The sequence below is a fragment of the Phaenicophaeus curvirostris genome, chromosome 9, assembly GCF_032191515.1.
Source record: "Phaenicophaeus curvirostris isolate KB17595 chromosome 9, BPBGC_Pcur_1.0, whole genome shotgun sequence".
Lineage (NCBI taxonomy): Eukaryota > Metazoa > Chordata > Aves > Cuculiformes > Cuculidae > Phaenicophaeus > Phaenicophaeus curvirostris.
Window position 1 is genome coordinate 28419433 of NC_091400.1, and position 22184 is coordinate 28441616.

The following is a 22184-nucleotide window of genomic DNA, read 5'->3' on the forward strand; positions in this document are numbered from 1 at the left end:
ATTCCTCAACATAGCTCAAACATACACAAATCACCACGCCTTCCATTTTTAATCATATCCTTTCATTTGCCACGTGTCTTACCTTGGCTTCTATTTTTAAAATAAAGCTTAACAGGAAGCAAACCTCTCAGATTATTCGGAAAATAAAAAAGGGAAATAAATAAAAATGAAGACAATTTTACAGGTCCTACTTCAGCTAAACCTTTCAGGGACTTCAATGAGAAGATAATCTTTCTGTGATTATGGCCAAACCCTCTCGTTGCTTAGCAACACATAATTAAGGAATATGTTTTCAGATCCGCTTTGCAAGCTGGCCATTATCAGATGAAATTACTGGAGCAACAAATGTCATCCTCATGCAAATGAGTTGGTCGTGGTCGCAGGCTAAAAAAAAAAAAGGAGGACTGAGTAGCAAGAAAGAGCTCAGCAACACAGAAATGCTGCTGGCTTCCTCTTGTTGCGTACTGGTAATTCTTTTAAAGTGAAGGGATAATATCTGGATTTTTAAAGAATAGGGTTTGCAGTTTATATATGAGACACACAGAAGGAAGGGGCCATTTCTCCTAGCAGAGGAGATTGCTCCCCATGCATATGCTTTGTCTGTCCCTCACCCCAGGGCTTCCATGGCATTGGTACTGACCAGCTCAATCAGACGTACTGCAAATAAATGAACATATTTATGCTCCTCGCATTAAGCCAGTTTGTCTTTCTTTTCAGGCGTTGGGAAATATTTCACTTAAAAATTTTGCCCAGATATACTACTTTTGTGTCTGATCCATGTCAATGCAGAATGTGTTGCCTAATATTTAAGCTTTTTTAAACATCAGTACATTACACCAGCTACATAAAGGACACATAACGATGAAAGAAACATCTACTTCCTAGCTGTGTAATTATGGCAAGCTAGGGAAAGGGGTGCGCCAAGCGTCTGCATTTTGACAACTTTATCATTTCCACTCCCCAAATAATTCTTTATTTAGATTCCTGTGGAATGGCATCACCAGTTTGGCACCATCCCTATGCCTATAAATGGTATCCTTTTATTAAAGCTTTGTGCATGTATGCTGGTACAGCACATTGTTTGAGACTTGTTTGCATGGGAGTTCAGCTGAACTGCACAGGGATAAAATTCCCTGCTCGTAGAGCCATTAACAGAAAAAAACATTTTGGGGAATTTCTTTCTCCATTTCTCAATCAAGTCAAGCCACAAATGAATGGATTTGACACATGCCCTTATACTTAGCTGTGTGGCTTTGGGGGTTAGTGTTGTTGGGCTCCGAGCATTCTCATCAATGTACATCTCTGAAACGGAGGAGTGGAGCCTGCTCAGCTTATCCAGCTTCACGTCTGAGCAAAGAGGGGCTTGAGCACTTCTAGAAGGGGAAGTGAAGACCAGGAGCCACTATTCATTTTTATTATTCTAGTGCTTAATGACAGCCTTTTAGTTTTAAGCACAGACCTATTACTTTAACAGCTATATCACTTCATTTACAGGCATCTCTAGAAGGAAATCAAGGGGTTTATTTTGTATGGCTGATAAACCAGCAAATTAATAATAAGAAGAAAAGACTTAGGTAATGACCAAAGGTACGTCGATTCTCGAATAACACCATTAGCTATCTGATGAATTTAGTCAAAACAATGCTAACCATTTCCTCGGAGGAACACATTTGTGCCTGATAACAGCAGTAAAGAGTCAATCTGCAGCAAACCTCATAGTCGTAATTGCTCAGCCAGCACAGTATCTAATCTCCCATTCTCTACAAACAACGGGAATGGTAAGATTAACCCTGGAAGCACTACCCGAGACACTGCTCACTTTTAACTGAAGTTCGCTAAACAAATAAAATACTCAGAATTAAACCGCAGAGTGAGAACCAGCATCTTTAGCTCCACATGGCCAGTGTGGCCCTACAGAAAAACCCATTAACCTCCTTTTCTAAACAGGAAAGGGTCTACCATTTAGATATGAAACGCCAAGATATTTGGCTGTGGAGTTTTTTTGGGTGGGTGGGGTGAGGGGTGTAAAGTAAGCGACAACAAAGCACTTCTAAATTACTGTATGGGCTAAGACCCTTTGGAAATTACTTGGTTCAGGTGATGCCATGGTGGAGACGATGACAGGGGGCCCCGTGCGCCTGCTGAGCTTCGGGTATGGGGAGAGCTGGGCAGGAAAAGTGGGTCCGGTAGGTGCCAGGCTGCTGTCTCCCGGTGCTCCTGGGCGGCGGAGGAGCTGTGGGCTGCCGTGCGGGCTGGGTGCCGGCGACGCTGCTGTTGTCCGCTCCCTCTTCATAAGCTCCATGGGGACAGTGTAGGTGGTGGGGTAGGCTGTTTTGGGGCTGGGGTGAGGGTTGGCCGTGGTCATGGGCATGCCAGCTGGAGCAGAGTAAGCAGACGCTGGACGCGGGTGCGTGTTGCAAGGCAGGGGGGTGTTGTATCCAGAACCTGGGAGGAAGTGTGGCCCCTGAGGAGCCCCCACAGAGGCAGGGTAGGCAGTGGTCTCCAACAAGTGCTGAGTCGGAGCACTGGACGGCCGGCGATGCATCTCCCCTGCTCTTGGGGAGACGGGCTGCAGCGGAGGTGGGGGCTGTGGGGCAGCCGGGCCATCTGCAGTGGGCACTGAGCCGAGGGACACCCCGTAGTCGCTCGGCAGCTCGCTGCGGTGGCTGAAGCTGTTGGAGCGGGTCCGGGGGCGCAGTGCCCCACTTCTCCTCTCCTGCCTCTGCAGCTGCATTTCTGTCTTGTAGTTGTGGGCGATGCGGGACAGCACGCGTGCCTGCCCCAGGTTTGGAGCCACGGACTTGATGTCGTTCTCCTCCATCATGGCCAGCAGGTTTGGGGAGTCAAAGCCCTGCTGGAGCAGGGCAGCAAAGGTGCTCTCCGAGACGCCCTCTGCACGCAGCAGTGCCACGAACTCGGGGTCGAAGCTCCTCTTTCCCTCTGTCCCAGGGAAAGCGGGGGGCACCGGTGGGTGGGAAGGGGTCACCGCTGCCGTCTCGTAGCTGTCATAGGGGCCCTTGGTGCCAGTGCTCTCCCGTCCTGGCCCATAACCGGCGCCAGCACTGGCCATGGGATCCACCACCAGGCAGGTGGGGGCTGCCTGCCTGCCCCCCGCCGGCTCGGGGGGTCGCTCTGCTCCATCGCCGTACACCTGCCTGCCGGGGAAGGCGGGCGGCTCTGCTGCGTACCGTGGGGCAGCGGGATCCACACCGTACCGCGCCATGGAGACATCTCTGCCGCGCATCCGCTGCCCGTCCAGGGCCACCTTGGGATCCCTGTAGAGGCGAGCAGCCTCCGGCAGGGCAGGTGGGCGCCCAGGGGCTTGGTCCCAGGACAGACGGCTACCAGGAGCCCCATAGCTCGCCAGCGACCTGCCCACCACGTGGTCGCGGTAGCAGCGAGGGTCCTTGGGCGACCTAGCTGACAGAGATGGGTCGCTGTAGTAATCCTGGGGTGGCAGGGAGCCCCGTCCCGCCATAGCTGCCTGCCGGTCGTAGTAGGTGAAGTCGGGGACCGAGCCTTTCCTGAGGGGCGCCGGGGCGAAGGTGGCATCCTGGTACGGGTACGCCTCTTGCTTCAGCTCTGCGCCGCCCTGCAAGATGATATCGTTGGCTCGCGGTGGCTCGTACCAGCCGCCCTCGCCTCCATAGGTCAGGGAGCTCCTCCGACCCGGCGGCCTTTGGTACTCGAAGGCGTTCTCGCTCTCCCAGTTGCCTTCATACCAGCCGGCGGCATCCCAGCTTTGCGAACGACCTATGTTGGGGTGCTTGCTGGGGATGGGCATCACCACAAGGCCGCTTGCTCCCGCTGAAATGGAGAAGAGGAGGCACCTTCCTTCTCAGCGCTTCTCCGGCGCGCATCAAAACTAGACCCTGCTCCGCCTGAGCCCTCCTGGGACTTCAGAAAGCACCAACCGATGGTTTTACCTTTCAAATTGTTGCCTGAATTATTAATTCTTCGAAACCTTAGCAGGCAAGAAATGCTCAGCGGCCGCCGCCACCTGCTCTCACTCCAGGTTGGCAGACGGAGAGACCCTTCCTGTGCAGTGCAGCCGCAGAAGAGGGCGGCCGCACTCAGCCCAGATGCTTTATCCTCTGCCTCTGGGGACGGCGCGCGCACATGGACAACTGGCCGAACAGTGCGTGGGGATTAGGAGCTAAATAAAACCACTAAAGCCCTCACTCCATGTGACATCATTTTAGCCCGATGAAATCTCCTGCACCGACCCAGCCAGCAACCTCAATGCAATTTCTCCCCAGGGAAAGGTTTGGGTTTTTGTTTTTTTTTGCATGTTGGTTTTTTCAACAAGCGTTTTATCTGTTTCGGTCGTCTCCCTCCTCATTAGCTCGGGGCTCCCATCCACACCAGCACCCACCAGGAACTGGCAGCGAGATAACGCAATGGGCACGCACCCGCTTGTCCCCACACAGGCACATGTAAAAATAAAGAAAGCTTCAGTGTCAGCTCAATCTTAATCCACCCTGATGAAATGCTAATCCACTGCACACAGCTAAGGACAAATTAAATGGGAGCATGCAGGCAGGCCTAAAAAAAGGCCAATGCAAGATACTCAAGAATACAAGAGCGATTATAAATTAGTTAGGTATCTGTTTAACACTTTATGAATATTGTAATTTGCTTTGGAAATTACATTTTTTGTTGCAGTTTCAAATTAGCCACACTAACTAGGCTCCTAAAGGCTTCTTTACATTATTATCATAATACGCAAATCCTTTCATCATCCCTGGACAGAAAATTGTGGAGGTGTAATCTGGAATGTATAATTTTAAGACCCTAGCAGAGGTCAAGGCGAAGGAGGGAAGGATCAAAGGATCTAAAGCCTGGTTTTACAAAGCAAAAAGGAACAGTAGACTTTTGCCTGATATCTCCATCCTCCTTTGGAAAAACTACATGCTTAAGAGATGGGAGAACACTCAGAAGCATCAGACAAAACTCAATTTGTGTCTAGCGATATTTCAATATTCATACGGATTAATCTTTTTTACGCTTAGAGTAGGCAAAAGGATTTAGATGGACTCACACCACCAAAAATTGTTATTTGGGAACATAATAAAAAATTCCACATATGGTCACTTTTTTCAAGGGAGATATTAAAATAGCTCCCCAAATCGCATATCCAAATTATTGCATGCTGCTCATGCACAAATAGTTCTTTTCAAAGAAGAACAGGTCAACCATTACTTATTTTGCTAACCAGTGTGAGTGAAGCAGCATTTTCCTTTCCATAATTAAAAATACATCAGAAGGAAACGATTTTGCCTTTCTCTGCTGCGATCACAAGTTCCTTCACCTCCAACACGCGCCATCCAGGACAGAGCCAGTCAAAGGAGTAAGAGTCACCTTCCCTGGTCTGTTAGCAAGACTGCTCGCACGGTTTGCTGGCTAATCCACAATAAATGTTTAGTGCATTCGCCATCACATGATAGACGATTGTGCTATTATGATAGCTAAATCACTAATACAGTCTAATGCTTATACTTGCCTATCATACTAATACCTCTGGGCTATATTTCTGACCCAAATACTGACAGGATCTTTGAGTAATCCCTAAATTTCTTTATTGCAGTAAATATTATAAATCCTCTTCAAACATTCTCTCCTCCAATTCCATCCCCAAGAACCACAGTCTTTAAAATTATGTTGGATATTACATAGACATGCAAAACATGGGCCCCAAAAGATTATTTATGAAATTCTCAGAGAATATCTGATTGGCATCATATTGAATTAACTAACAAACTTAAGGCACATTGGAAAATTTCTTCTTTTGTGCAAGTCAAAATGGGAAGACACATTTGTGGCTTATAAATAAAGCAGAGAACATTTTAACAAACAAAAACATTTTATTACAACAACATTTTGCTAAAGAATAAAATGTATTCCCAACTGGATACAGTGAGATCTGTGCCATTTGTTTGTTCTGGAGCAACAGAAGAAAGCTACAAAAAAATGTATACAAAAGAATAATAAAATCCTGGTCTACAGATCAAGGGCATCTTCCACCATCGTCTTCAAAGGAATCACTAATGAACACAACCACCATGTTAAGCCTTGGTTGACAATGGAAAAACCCACGCCATAGAGAAAATAAATTTAAAAAATGCTGACCTTGAACAACTACAAGGGAAGTCAGAGGGGAGCTTGGAGCATTTACCACCTCCAAAAAAAAAAGAGAAACCTTTAATAAGCCTTTGGGTTGCATGATGGACACGTAAAAAGAGATCTTGTCCAAATCATCAGATCTGTAACTGGTAGCTGTCCCCTGTCCCACCAATGTGAGACAGCAGGATCAGAAGACCCATCTCCAAGCTCCCTTTAGCCCAGACATAGGAGAATCCACATGCTTGTGCTCCGAAAACCACCCATACGCCACTGCACCAACCTGCCCTTGCACAGGCTCAACACTACAGCCCTTGGGCAGAGAGACATGCCTGTCTCAAGCCTGTTTTTCAGGAGCCAAGAAACTTTAACTTCAGACCTGCTGCTTGGGAACATTCATGCATATGGATGATTTATCCCATACGTGTTGACCTCAATGTTCCTCAATGGAACAAATTAACTATTCCTGTGCTCCAAATAAGCACAGGTAAATGCATGCAGGACCAGGGGCTGAAGGACCTGTAGTTCTCTCAGCAGCTGTGGGGCAGATGTCCTCTTTGAGGGCTCTGCTGGTCCCTCGTCTTGCTGACCAAGCCTTGCAGGTAGCAGGGAAGATGTGCCCCGGAGCCATGGAGCTGTGCAGCCTCCCATGCCACCATGGCAGCAAGGAAATGTTACACCCCCAGTAAATCAAGAAATGAATAAGAAATGATTGGAATGAAATATTTATGGGTGGGCAGTAAGGATCTACTATTTTTCTTTTTCTGGCACTCTTGAAAGCAGTGCCTAAGCAAATTGCCATAACCCGGCAGCTGTTGCTGAATTCAGATCCAGGCAGCAATAGCCAAGAGATGATGTGGAGGCACAACCCAATGTAACAATTGCTGAGGTCAACTGTATGAGCTTTAACAAGGCCAAGTGATTGGTCTTGCACTTTAGTCCTAACAACCCTGTGCAACACTACAGGCTTGGGGAAGAGTGGCTGGAAAACTGACCATCGGAAGGGGACCTGGGCATATTGGTCAACAGCAGCTGAACATGAGCCAGCAGTGTGCCCAGGTGGCCAAGAAGGCCAATGGCATCTTGGCTGGTATCAGACATGGTGTGGCCATGAGGAGTAGGAAAGAGATCACCCCCCTGTACTCGGCACTGGTGAGGCTGCACCTTGATACTCTGTTCAATTCTGGGCCCCTCACTACAAGAAAGACATTGAGGGGCTGGAGCATGTACAGAGAAGGGCAAAAAAGCTGGTGAACAGTCTGGAGAACAAGTCTTATGAGGAACTGGGGCTGTTTAGTCTGGAGAAGAGGAGGCTGAGGGGAGACCTCACTGCTCTCTACAACTACCTGAAAGGAGCTGTTGGCCTCTTCTCCCAAGTAACAAGTGATAGGATGAGAAGAAATGACCTCAAGCTGCACCAGAGGAAGTTTAGATTGGATATTAGGAAAAATTTCTTTACTGAAAGAGTGGTGAAGCACTGGAACCAGCTGCTTAGGAAAGTGGTGGCGACACCAGCCCTGAAGGTGTTAAAAAAATGTGTAGACATGGCTCCTCATGGTTTAGTAGGCATGGTGGTGCTGGGCTGATGGTTGCAATTGATAATGTTAGGAGTCTTTTTCAACCTTAATGGTTCCGTAATTCTATAACTGATCTCATCTAGTGATCTTGAGAGTGGAAGAGTGGAGGAGGTGCTGGCATTCCCTACATGAGGGGGAAATGATGGACTGCAGGACAAGCTGAAAATTTAGTCTCCCTTTATCCTTTAATTCTAGAGGTATCTGGAGAAAAAAACACAGACACAAGCCAAAAAAAAAAAAAGAAAAAAAGACAAAAAAAGCTGATCAAGAGATTAAATGTTCTGGTATTTCAGATCACGTGAAAAATGCACAGTTTTGACTTAATACCCTGAGTTCAGTTTAGTGTTGGTCATATACATAGTGCATCTTGCTATGATACAACAACTACAGAATAAGTCTGTTCTGAAAAAGCGGTAATAGCAGAGTAGAAGAAAGGTAGGTCCATTGTTTAAACACTGCATTCAATACTGGATCGCATGAAATGTGGACCTGGAAATCACTTGCAGTGGACATGAAACAAGTATCTTACACAGTGCTGGAAAGCACTGTTTCTTCCCATGAGGGGGAAGCTGTTTTACACATAAAAATATAAGAAATCAGGAGGCTAAATCTGCAACGCAACTGTGTAAACAACATTTTTTGGTGTCTGCAGCACTAACACAGGGGAGGTTGGATGTGAAATTTCATTCACATTGATTTAAAACACATAATTTCAAATTTTCAAAGCAAAATACTGGAGAAATTACTGTATGCAACAACGTAGTACAGACTGGTTTAAGTTTTGCTTTTTATTATTTCAAAATACCTTTCAATTACAAGTTTAAATCTTGTTTATATTGGAAAAATTATTTTTAATATTGCAAAGGATGTTTTCTCCCAAATGATTTCCTTCTAGGACAGGGCACAACTGAAACAACATACTGAATAAGCCAAATATAATTTCTGGCAAAAACAGTAAGGTGCACCAATATTGCAAAGGCTATTTTCTCTTCTAAAGGCAAAGGAATCTGATCTAGCCTGATCTAGCAGGACGTGTCCCTGCCCATGGCAGGGGGGTTGGAACTAGATGATCTTTAAGGTCCCTTCCAACCCAAATTATTCTACGATTCTATGAATCCTACCCCGGTAGTGAAAAACCTGCTAGAGAACAAATACACCTTGTGTTAACGGGGAGAGGAGGTATCAGGACATCCAGCCTCTATGCTTCACTGTGCCACTGTCTGAGAGTAAATTGCTTAATTTCTTACTGACAGATTCCCTTTCCATCAAGAGGGACATAACACCATACACCTATCACATTCAGATGGTGTTAAGATTAATCAGTGTTTGTCATATGTTTTCATGTGACATGGTACAAAGCTACCAGTAGGATAAATGCTTCTACTCTCACTGTCTGGGCTTTCAAGGACTATTTGATTGTGCCTAACGATCCCCAAAGCCTAGGAAGGCTTTTCTGAACATCGTCCTTCTACATTCAGCTTGCAGAATGCCAGGGAAGCAGAAATGACTTGTTGCTAAACTATACTGTGGAATACAATGGATGCTATGGGGAGGAAAAGGAATAGAGAAAAAAGCAGGAAGAAAATGTTTCAAACCCTTGGAAATTACTGCATTTGCTAAAATTTGGCTCTGCAAAAATCTCTCTCACAGTGGCAATGAGCACTCTGCATAGATGGACTTTCTAACAGTCTCCTGAAATTAGAGGAGTACAAAGAGAAAATTAGCAGGATTGTGCTGGCATCATTTTCAATAATCAAAGGAACAGAACAGCATCTGAAAGCACTCAGCACTTGAAGCCACGCCACATGCTTTTACCAATTTCCAAACCGAAAGCTTTGTAACTTCAACAAAACACTCTCAAATACCAACTTGGTGTGTTACAACAAAACGCTCGTAAGATTAGCTGATAATTAAACAATCACTGCCTCCCGTAACTCTGTATTTTGATGACTTTGAAGCAAAAAAACCCCAAAACTTACATCCATCTGTAACTCAACCCCTGGTGCTGGGATAGCAATGTGCTGCAACCCTTGGCTCACATGCATTACAAGCCACAGGAATGCACTAGCACACGCTGCCTCTGAATGTTACGCACAAACTGAAATCTGTAACTGGGTCCAACTGCTGTTCCCACTGGCTACACACAAATGGGCCGATGCACATGGAAAATATAAGGTCAATATTGTACCTAAACAAATGTGGAGGCACAGCAAAGGAGCCTTCCTCCAATGCCAAGTGAAGCAGACATTTACTCTCAAAACTGATGACATGGTATTGCAGTGCTGATCTGAGTCATTTCCCCCAAAACCCCACACATCAATGCGACGAGAGAGGAATTGAAGCTTCTTCCACTTACACCAGCTGGCGTGGTGCTGAGGAGACGCACGGAGGCATGTCACATAATGGAACTACAGTGGCCTTCTACTTTATCACTGTGGACCTGACCGCTTGCCTCTGCTGCTTTTCCATGCCTATGCCTGCTCGGAAGGAATTCAGTGTAGGAGGCAGGCTCCTTCCCACGCTCTTGGCCAGCCAACACAGTGTCTTAAATCATTGTCACATCCCAATGACTTTCTGGCTGGAGGCATTTTATCCGTCTTTCATTGAAGAATTCCCTACCTCCAATACTTCTTAATTACTGTAGAGTAAAGTATGTGCAGAAGTGCCCCCATGAGCATATGGCAACTTAGCACCTCATGTTATCCTGCTCCCCAGCTCTGGTGATTTGCTGTCCAGGATGAAAATCAAATGGCAGCTGACAAATACAGGGAGCTAGCAATACACTGACAGTTAAAAACAAGAAGCTCAACTGTGAAACACGCTTTGAGCCATTGGAAGGAGCCCCACAAGCTCTTGAAATTTCAAATCAGAAACAATTTTGCCTTCAAGCATGGGGAAATTCCAAGAGAAGTTAGCAGGAAGAATATTGTCACATTCCTGCATCAACAAAAGGATAATAAAAATATCAAATCTATCCCAACACCACAAAACTACACACTTTCAAGGTTCCCAAAATAAAAATCAATCAGGATATGAAAGGCAGTCTAAAAGCCAGTAGATACGGTTTATTTGGCACATTCCTCAACTATTTGCAAAGATCTAATCTACGAATGCTCTTAAAAATAATCCTCTAGAAATCACACCAAGCACCTTGTCTCCAAAACTGGGCATTAGACCTTGAGGTTAAATCTCATGATTTTTAATAAGAATTCAGAATCAAGATTTAATAGCACATGTAATGAAAAGCATGGGAATTACATCTGTCCTAGAAAGCAGTAGAGAAATCCATTGTTAAATGAATATATATACTGTAATTCTGAACTCTGCCAAGCATGCCTGGGCTTTGCATAAAAACCAATTAATTACTAGATTGTAACACAGTCCTGAGGAAATAAACAGTCTGGGGTTCAGGGTGTCTCTCTGCCTTACTTCCCCTGATGATGCCAAGAGCCTGAAACACATACTTCCCTTGCAGACCCAAGGCAGATAAAAACCAAAACCAAACAGGAGGAAATATTACTTCAGCTAAAAAATATTTATGCATTGCTTTTTTAGAAGATTGTATTTTCTAATATTGCTTTGCAATAAGCAAATCAAAGTATCAAACGTGGCGGGATCACACCTGCAGGTATCATCGAATTGCTTGGTTGGAAAAGACTTTCAAGATCATCAAGCCCAACCATACCCTTCCACTACTAGATCATATCCCTAAGCACTTCATCCACCCATCTTTTAAATACCTCCAGGGATGGTGACTCAACCACCACTTCCTTGGGCACCCTGTGCCCGTGCCTAATAACCCTTTTGGTGAAGAACTTTTTCCTGATGTTGAATCTGAACCATCCCCAGTGCAACTTGAGGCCGTTCCCTCTCGTCCTATCTCCTGTCACTTGGGAGACCAACACCCACCTCTCTGCAACCTCCTTTCAGGTAGCTGCAAACATAGTAGTAATCTGCAGTATGTCTTACTGTAGTCCCTCACCATCCATAGGGATGGCTGCTACCCTGGTGGGAATGACACCAACACCAAAGCTGCCTGTCCTGTGTCCCTTGTGTAAGTTCATTTGCTGATTCAAAAAAATATCCGTAATCAGCAGCAGGCAAGGACACTGTTTTCTCTGAAAAATGGAGCTCAGTCTATAACTATATGCTATTTTCTGAACTGAAGCTGTTTATTACTAAGTTTTGAGGTGCTAGATGGCAGCAGAATGGTTTTTAAAAAAGCTTTAAAAAGACAATCTAAAAAAAATGACAAAACAAATTAATAGTATTAAGCTAATGGACTATAGAAAAGTGTCAGTAAGAAATGTTTAATGCTGTTTAATTTAAAGGGAAAACTCGGTCTTTGAAGAAAGCTCTCAGATATAAAAAACATAATGAAAACCTTCACTGTTTTGGCACTTCGATCCATTACATCTGTTTGTGAATACCAAAAAATATAAAAGTTCTGTAATATGTTTTCCTGCAGCTTTATTTTGGTATAGCCAGATGTCCTACTCCCGTCAAAATATTTACTAGCAAATATTCAATGAAGTCAGAATCAAACCTAGAAATCTGCACTGGATCCAAACGTCATCACTCTTCCAAGGAGTCCAGCTTGGGAGCTAGATTCAAGGTTTATTTTCTGGTATTTTGAAGGCAAACCCATCCTGTTCTCATCTGTCCCTTAGGACTGATCATTTCCCATCACATATTTAGAAGAGGTAAAGCAGCCAACTCCCACCCTCTGGATGCTGGAGGCGGCTTCGGCAGCAGTCCCAAATTCTAGAGCTTGGGAACAGGAGACAGGGTTGCCCAGAGGCCTCTGCTCCAATAATCCCTTAATGTGGTTTCTTGTTGCATATTCTGGGGATATTATCATTTTTCTGAGTAATCTTTAAGTGCAGGGGAGGATTCAGAGTAAGGAGAAAAAAAACAGCTACGATGACAACATGTTATTCCCTAAAACAGTTAATTTAAATGGGAAATCTGGTAAGGATGACAACGAAGTTGATGGTATTGAAGTCATCAGCCATAATTGTTTCTTAATTAATGACACAAAGTTATAAAGCATCTTACATGGAACCCTCTCTTAAGTCCGGGAAAGCTGAATTAAGAAAATAGAATTAAGAGTCAGACCTGTTTTAAGATACCATAAACGTGGGCTTAAAAGCAAGGAGAACACAAGGAAAGTATTTTTTCTTATTTCTGTGCATATAGCACCCAAATCTTAGGGAAAGAGGAACTCACCTTCTTAAAACAGCTCAAGCCACGTATCTATTACAGAATCACAGAATCACACAGAATCACAGAATAACCAGGTTGGAAGAGACCCACCGGATCATCGAGTCCAACCGTTCCCATCAAAAAAGTACAAAAAAGTACATTTCAAATTAATGAAATGTTTTCCTGTAACCTCATCTAAATGTGTCTTCCTCTTTACCGGATGCCTGGGGGATTTTATCCCCCTATGGCACGTCACAGGAGACTGGCTGCTCATAATTCAAGGGAAAGAGAACATCTCCACAGAACTGGAAGGCTACTCGAGCAGCCTATGCCTCCATGCCATAAGGACAACAGCATACCTGTAGGTGGAAGCTACATAGCACCTCCGTCACAAAGCAGATGGCCACTTACAGAGAGCTCTTGATTCAGCACAGCAAAAGGGTTGAAAAAAACATGGAATGAGGTCAGTAAGCTTGATAATGTCTGTGAACCCACTGAGGGTCCTTGAGCTTTCTTCATCCACAGGATTCTGTCTGATTTTTAGAAAATCTTAAAATTTTAACAAAATCTGTTAATGACAAGTGATTCCCAAACCTGCTACACCTCTATCAGTGAATGGATAATTAAAAGCATTGCTGGATAGCAGACTTCTTACTGCCCACATTGATAAAACAAATTGCAACCCAGCTTTTGTGTGAATTTGAAGTTATTTTCTGAAAGTTCTATAAAGGCCAAAGAACTTCATATGGACCTACAGAAAAGCAGAACACTAGGGACAGATCTTCCGCTAACACAAATCAACCCAGAGTGCAAGAGCAGATATTCTGACAAGCTAACTCTGCCTTTTCTCTAGGCAAAAATGTGGTAAGCAACCCTTCCTTAAAAGCCTTATAGTTTATGTGCTTTGAGGTGGAAACTTAAAAAAAAAAATACAAAAAGGTCTATTTGTGGGAGAAGGAATCCTTGTATTGCATTTTATATTCAAGGAACAAAGAAACTCAAATCCACTTGGAAAAAGAAAATAAGGCTATATTTATTCTAAGTACGTCACTTTTACTCAGTGTGTTTCTTCCACACTTGATATCATTTTTAACTCATTGTTTCTCATCAAATGACGTGGTGATATGAACTTCCTGAGATAATAGGATTCTATTTCTAATCAGTAAATATATTATCAGATGATACTTGGCATTCAAATTTGCAAGAATGGAAGAAAATTCCTCCACCCAAATATCAAACGTACTTGTTTTGGCCAATGTTATGTTATACAAAGAAGGAATAACTGGAAACAGTCCTTATCCAGAGTTGTCCAGTCACTCCTGAGACCCTCAGACATGCAACGGTCTGGTAGAGAGATGCTGAGCATTAAACAAGTCTTTTTCTGGCAGGACACGCACCACAACATCTTATAACTGATTATTTGCTACATAATTCCATGTGAACAAAACACTAAGGCTTGGAAAACGAGAGAATACCAGAATTCAGGTTGCTTCCATTTGACTATCTTGTAGTTTTTAAGTACATTTTCCCATCTCCTTCTACCAGCAAGGTTCCTCTGTATTCTAGCACAAATGGACTGTAGTTGTTGAATTAGAGCCTATTCCATATTGCGCTGTTAGTGGTGTGTGAGCCCAGGGCACACTGTTCAAATACTGCTGAAAAGCCAGAACCGTTATAATTCTTCAGGGGTGCTTTTATTGAGGGTTGTTTGAACGATATGGAAGTGCACCACAAGCAATAACTGACAGGGTGAATCTTACATCCACTTTTACAGATAAGAAATAAACAGCAGGTAAAAAGCAACCCTGCCACAGATTCAGGTTTGTATTTACCAGAGTATCTAGCACTACATAGCACACTCACTCAAATATTACTCGTAATGGTTTGCATTGACTTCCATCACAGGTGGAAATATGGAACAGATTTATCTGTCCACCCTTGAAATGACTTCACCAGCCTCCAAGGTAACTTTGTTGCTGATGAAACCATCCTTTCCCTCCCCAAATTCTCTCTTCCATTTCACAGACTCCTTCCCACCTCTGCAAACCAGCTTCAAGCTCCCATCAGTGCCAACTTTCTCCTTCCTCCTCCACTCCCTACTCTGTACATCTTGTGCTCCCCAGCATCCCTCCTGCATCCTGACAGACCTTCAGCAAGAAACCCAGACCACCAACCCAGCAGAAAATTCTCCAGATTTTTAGCTGTTAGGTTGTTTGTGGGTGGTTCAGTAACTGCAGCTGGGAAGAGTTCCCCAACTCAGTAACTCTGAGTGATGACCAGACACACGCACAGATGTGCAGCACCAGGGCCACATTGTCTCCCATTTGCTGCAGGATATATGGATTTTTTCTTCAAGCAGTAGCTGCTGCTGTCAGCTTCTTTTCAGGTGATAGGTACTTTGTTTTAACCATCATGTGCCCTCTGAAAGGCCACAATATCAATGCGGAAACATGAGAATGGACAGGAAGACACCATCCCAACTGGCCTACGTATGACGGGAAGTCACTTATTTAAGTATTATTTAACTATAGCATCAAAGGACTCGGACCATCCATCAGTATCCACAATGATGCCCTACTCCCACTGATAAGGGATAGACTGGGGGGGATGAAGGCCACACATAGATATTATAGTGACTGAAAGGTAAACACTCAAGGAATGTACATAGAAAATATGGATTATGGGCAGAACCAGAGAACCCTCACCCAAAGAGGGCACTAGGGTTCTACTCTGAATATGTCAATAAGTCAAAAAGTCAAGAGATTTATGCATTAAGGACCAAAAAGCGTTATGTGACTGTGCTGGCATTTATCAGCTATTAGGCACATCAAAGGACCTTAAAGAAAACAAAGCATATGAATGGCTGATTTGGCATTGTAAGTAGTTCTGCTATTCTGCAAAATATAGACAGCTTCGGTGGCACAAACTGATGCATTATGGACGTTTTCCCACTGGATAATGACAAAACCTGAAGCAAAAACTATCAGAAAATGTCTGGGCTCACTTGGCCTTGCAATTATTTTCTCTGCCTCTTGTTCATCTCAGGGCTGCCACTTGCGGTGTGTGTGTTGAAAGCTTAACTGACTCATAAATGTCAGTGCAAACTTTAACCTATAAAGCCAGGCATTAAAATTTCATGGCACTGGTGTAGAAGATAGCAGGGTAGTGCAGTTGCAATAGGATGGAGCAGAAACAGCACTTGGGATCATCACAGAGAAATTCAGTGAGGTTTGGAAAGTCCTGTTTAACAAACAGGGAAGACACTGCCATGCTGTATCCTAGATGTGCCATTACTGCTGCCTGATCCCTATTAAGTTCCTGCATTTCAAGAGGAAATGACAATGCATGCCTGCACACTGCCCCTAGCACCTTCTCCTCTGGCTTCTCAGCCAGATTGTTCCCCAAAATGCTGCCAGCAACAGTGGAGGGCTGCTCCTCACACCCTGTCTGGCTCCTGCTATTATTTAACGTTTGTTAAACATATTCACAAAAGCACAGGATAAAGAACAGATGAGCAAGCAGCAGGCTGGGCAGCAGAAGTGATGCTTCAAGTTATTTCCTTCCACAGGAATGCCTTGCGCAAGCACTGGAGCCCCACGGAGCGATGGATGCCACACACCAGGAGCGCTGCCGTCTTCTGAGCGTGGGGTTTCTTGGAGGCACTGCCACACACTTTGTACTGCCACAGGTAGCACAGCAAAAAGTTACATCTAACCTCCCTCTGTTGTTGCTTCCTAACTGAAGGCAAGCAAGCCCTTGCTCTGTGGGTTACTGCTGCTGATGGTTTGAAATCCCCGCTGTCAGAGTCCCAGAGTCACCTTAGCAGGGCCTGCCAACGTTTCTCTTCAACCCTGAGCTTCATTCACTTTCTGCTGCCCAGATGGAGGTAGGAGAGGCTGGAAGACTGAGGAAGAGCAGGAGGAAACAGCCAGGCTTACAAGACAAGAAGAAATAATGCACATACCTGTAGGATCATCCCACTGAAGACCACCATAACAAATTAAAATCAAGGACCCCGTGAAGGATAGTGTCTAAGTGTCTAAGTTTGAGGGCCAGCTGCCTGAGCTGATCTCACCTTTTTTTTCCACCTCCTAGAACCTATTTACTCTGCATTCATCTTCACCTAAGCCAGCTTCTCCCTCTTCACACACGCCTGCTCTGGCAAAGGTCCCCGTCTCTCACCCAGCACCCTTGTGCCCAGAGAACGTCACAGAGCACATCATGACCCACAGCCACATTAGTTGCGCTCACTTCATTCCCTTCAAAGGCTGAGAAATTGCCCCAGATTTGGGAACAACAACAAGCACACACTCCGGGCACCACAGCAACCCTGCTGCAAAATTTAGAGCATTTTATCGGAAACAGAGCAGCCAGGTACTGTGGCTGCAGGATCGTGGCTCTGCTTCGTTTCAAACCCAGTGAAACCAACATCCCTCTCCATCTCCCACTCAGACACGCATCCACAATTTTTGCTGGAACTTTTTTTTTTGTTTTTAATTCACCCTGAGGTAAAAACTCACTATGGAATGGAAAATTTCAGCTCAAGCAAATTTAAACTGTGGCAAAATTACACGCTAATGAGAACCGGATCTGAACTAGGGGGTGCTGGACAAGTCTAACTAAACACAGCACCAGCAGCTCCACCTCTAAAGCATATTTTGACCCACTATGTAATTAGACACAACTTCACAAACAGGAATTATGTAAACCACTCTGCATATATTATTTTCAATAACCCCAGCCATTCACTGGATACATCTTTCCATCCACATGGATCCAATTAAAGAAACAGCGCCCAAACTCCCTGGGATAACCAGAAAAGAAAGAAATGGGTAAGCCAAGAGCACTGTGAGCACACTCCAACTTTGCTTCATTCAGATGGGCATCACAAACCTGCCTAACTCCTTTGGCTACTCCAAATGTCTTTAATGCAGACTGTTGCCTTAAAATTTCTTTACCCCCTCAACCCTGCACCTTTATCCCACCTGTATTTTTCTTGAGAGCAAAATCTATAATCTGGTGCAAAAACCTTACCTTTTCTAAACAGCCTGAATAGACCAAAAAGTAACGCTGTCATGCAAACCCATGTCATAACTACATAACAAAAGAAAAAAAAAAGAAGAGGAAGCTGAGTAATGCAGTGAGATTGCACTGCTTCTCAGCCTGGGAGATTCATAAACTTGCCTATAAAGGCTATGAACTGCTGTTTTCAAAGATACAACCCCCTTGTACGGCTTGGATCATTTTTCCATGGCAGATACACTGTTAACAGAGTAAGACAAGCACTACACATTCTTAATATACTCTTTTAACACTGCAGCAGTTTATAAGCTATTTCCCTCAACATGTGGTTATTTTTTTTAGCAAGCCCAAGTGAAGAACAACCTTTGGTGGCAGTTTGTACAGCACAATGAAGTCCTGGAATGTTAAGTTATCATTTGGCAGTATGGATGGTGATTACAACACAGTCCAAAGATATTTCACCTCTAAATCTGCCATCACTGGGCAGCATGGAATAAAGTCTGTTCCTAGCAAACTCTCCAAGGGTTTCTGTTGTGAATAGTAAAAGGGATGGTACAGTATATGTAACTTTATACAAAGCACAGAAATCCACCTGTGTTCTACAAACATTCATCTCATCATCAAGTAAACATAGCTTTAAATCTTATTTACGTTTTAAAGAGAAAAGCTACACAAGTGCTTTCCACAGAACAGGAACTCATTAAAAGCAATTTCTTTGGACCACGCTGCACTCTGCTTGATGGAGTGGCAGAGATTCTTCTCACCAAACACTATTCTGTTAGCAAAGACTCCTCTCCTCACTCTGCGGAAGTAATTCCCTAATTTCTCATCATGTTTCACAGATAATTCCACATGCCTGTCATAAAAAATCCCCCAACAAAAACAAGAGAAATGCTTGGTTCTTTCAAAATGTGTTTTCACAACAGCTGGAATGGCCCCTCTTCAGAGCCATACTATGCAATAATCTAAGATTAGGAGCCTATAATTAAAAATAGCATCCAGAGATGGCAGTATAATATACTGCTGTCCTACAAATCTACTAATTTGGAAAATTCTAAGCTTTTTGCATTTTTCAAGGTAATTTATAAATACAACACAACAGTGCCTTACAATGGTGAAGCCCATCAGTTAAATCAAATCACAAAACTAGTGGCAAACGACAAAGTACACATTAAAAAAGTTGTCTTCTGCACATTTACAGATGAGAAAAGAATATCTTTTGACCAAGAAAGAAGAAAAAAGCTTATATATCAGAGGAAAATAATCTAAACTTCAATCACATCTAAAGCTCTGTTAGCGAGTTTGTCGTATGATCCTTTTGAATTTCTTGTACACTCAGCAACTCAATCTGATAGTAAACATCAAACCGGGAAGGGAGCTTTTGAAAATCCAGGCTCAGCTGATACAACTCTTTTAAGTCAAGTTCAAAGTAAATTTTGAAGATGAGATAGCATACTACACCTGAGTGTTTATGACATTCAGTAGGAGAAATATGCAGCTCCATGCTGCAGTGTACCCTGGATACTCCTTCTTAACTCTCATCTTCTCTGCTTTGCCCCCTCCCTCCAAAATTAACAAAGCAAAATTAATAGAGCTAAATAACTCACGAGACGTTTAAAACTACAGTAAATGAGTTTTACTTTGGCATGTTAGAGTAAGCAACATGCAACACAAAAATCAAGGTAATCCCCTCCCATCCTGCTGATCAGCATTTTACACTCACTGGAGACTACAAAGCCCCACACATTTTCCTCGTATGGAAACAGCGCAACTGCCATGTGAGCTCTGTGCTTTCATCCAAGAGCAAAACCTATTTCACCTTGCTTGTGTTCAACAAATACTGCAAACTGTTACCCTGCAGGCCACTATCCATCTCCTTAAGAGCATATAAACACTGGAACTCTTTAAGAGATACGACTTAAGATATTCCTCCTAAAATAACACTCTGTTCCGATTTTGCTGCTGATGGTAAAACTTTCATAAGTGTCAGGTTGCACAAGAGAATTAGCAGAGCATTCAGCAGAAACTCAGAGCTTGTTTGCCATCACTTGATACCTATCGTAAGTAACTTAGACTGTGAGAGCTGCAATAGAAAACGTCACCTAAAGATTTTTTTTTTTACTGGAAAACTGAAATAGAAGGTGAAAGTCACCTGTGCTGTGACACTGCAACATACTATTAATAAGTAATGACTGGCACCAAATCTGCCTGACACACCAATGAAAGAAAAGTCATTCTAACCATTTTCCCCAAACCATGAGAAATACTCCAACAGCTACTTGTAAATTTTCCATATGACAGTCAATATTATGGGAGATCATCTACTTTCACATCCTCCAAGTGAAAAAGCAACTCTGAAACAGCCAAGTCTCTGCCTTTCTCCGAGAAGCAAGTCAAAGCCTGACCTAGGGAAGGATGAGGGCAGCTGCATGCAAGTGGAGGAGGCTGAGTTTTACCTAAATGCCTTGCACAGAGCCTCCCAAGCCCTGCAGCCACCCCAAGGACAGCAGGGCTTGAGCCCAAAGTCTTGGGCACTGGAACTGGCACCACTAGAAGAGAGAAGGGAGGAAAGTTACGGCATTGGTCGCTGTATCCTAGCTCTTTCTCCTGCCAGAGGACCTCCAGAAAGCAGCACATCTAACAGAGCAAAACCACTTTCTCAAAGCAGCATACATTTAAACTACATTCATTTCAGCAGAAACAGGACAAAAGGAGATCTGGTAATTAACAAAAATCCTGTTCACAGGACTACAGATGACTTTCAAATGAGTAACCAGTATATTCTTTCTCAATGTTTCAACACCCGTATGACTGCATTTTGAGTCAACACAGAGGACAGGGATCTAGTCCAGGATCTGGATCTCTTTATGTCTAAGTGCTATAAAAAACCAAAAAAAATTAGATATTCTACCTTAACCATCTGTGAGCTTTTATAGAAAAACTGAAGCATACTTGTACCTTCACAAATTCTGTCCAGTCGCTGCCGCTTGACTTTGTGTTTATCCACAAGTGCCATTCTTGATGGTATTTCACAATTTTCTGATTCAAAAAGCAAAGCAGTCCCCCAGGAACTTAGGAAAATTCACCGGAATCAGCATGCATACCGCCACTGTCGATCCTGCAGAGAAACGAAGGATTCATTAGGATTTCCAGCACACCAGGTGAGACCCATCTGTCTCCAATATCAGAGCAAGGTCCTGAAGGACAGCTGTGAGTCTAGTGCTTCCATGTTCAGCGATCCATCAGCCACACATCTTATACTGCAAGTCAAGCTTATAGCCCCTTATCTTCCCTGCAATCAGAAAAAACAGCATTGCACACAACAGCTGAAGCGCTGTATGGCCTTCCCAGTTTTGTTTCTGTCTTAAAAATCTATTCCTAGCAGATAAAACCCATTAAGCTATTTTGTAGGCTCACAGACTCTGAAAGATTATGATAGAGTATATAAACAAGGGAAAGTAGCTCTTGCTTCCCTAGTACTTTCACAAACATAAACAGAGACTTTCATGTCTTGTTTGATCCTTACACTACAGAAGTCATCAATGGACCTTGAATTTGCAACTAGACCTCGATACATATTCCAGCTGTCACTGCAGCCTGTCCTCACCTTCATACTTAAAGACTAACATTAAACTTTGGGTGCCAGAGCTGTCGTTTCTAGCACGCCCACTTCTAAATGCTGATGAAATAAAGCAATCCATAAAGTGATGTGTGTGGCTGACTTATAAGAATTGCTCTACAAAGGGACAACAGCCACATTTTGATGACACAGACCTCTTGGGTCTGATGCTTTTGTTCCCACAGAAAGCAAAAAGTTCATTTAATCCCTGAAAGCTCCAACCTAACCTCAAGCTGCAGACCCTGAACCTGCCTTTGTGGCACTTCTACTCAGCAGCTTTGTTGTAAAATCCAGGTAGGAGTTTTTCAAAGCAAGTTCTACAACAGCATTCATGAATCAAGACATACAAGAAAGGACTTCATGCTGACAACTGAATTCAACCAATTCAGTACTACATGCACTAATTTTTTACCGCGTTATGCTATGCTGCCAGTGATTCAATATACTTTTTTACACTTTAACGTGAAGACAGATGACTCTGATAAGAGCTAAAAACCTTCCAGCGACGGATCCTCCTCAAGAGGCTCCTCCACCAGCTATTCACCACCCTTGTAAGCCCACTTAAATGCATCAAAAGAGAATTAGTTGAAAGCTGTGATTTCTAGAAAAACCACATTTCTGAAGGCCCTGCAAGGACAGAA

General features: G+C 43.6%; 1 protein-coding gene across 3 annotated transcripts in view; it reads right to left on the reverse strand.

The window, feature by feature from the left end:
* The window catches only part of CTBP2 (C-terminal binding protein 2), a 139249-nt gene that overhangs the window by 40958 nt on the left and 76107 nt on the right, over positions 1-22184 (reverse strand). For 2 of the 3 annotated variants that reach the window (XM_069864103.1, XM_069864102.1), the window contains exon 2: positions 20883-21042. In XM_069864103.1, coding sequence (XP_069720204.1) covers positions 20883-20940 — 58 coding nt within the window. In that variant the 5' untranslated portion in view covers positions 20941-21042. Of the gene's footprint in view, positions 1-2088; positions 4106-20882; positions 21043-22184 lie in introns of those variants that run through there. The other variant, XM_069864100.1, reaches the window with a different exon arrangement.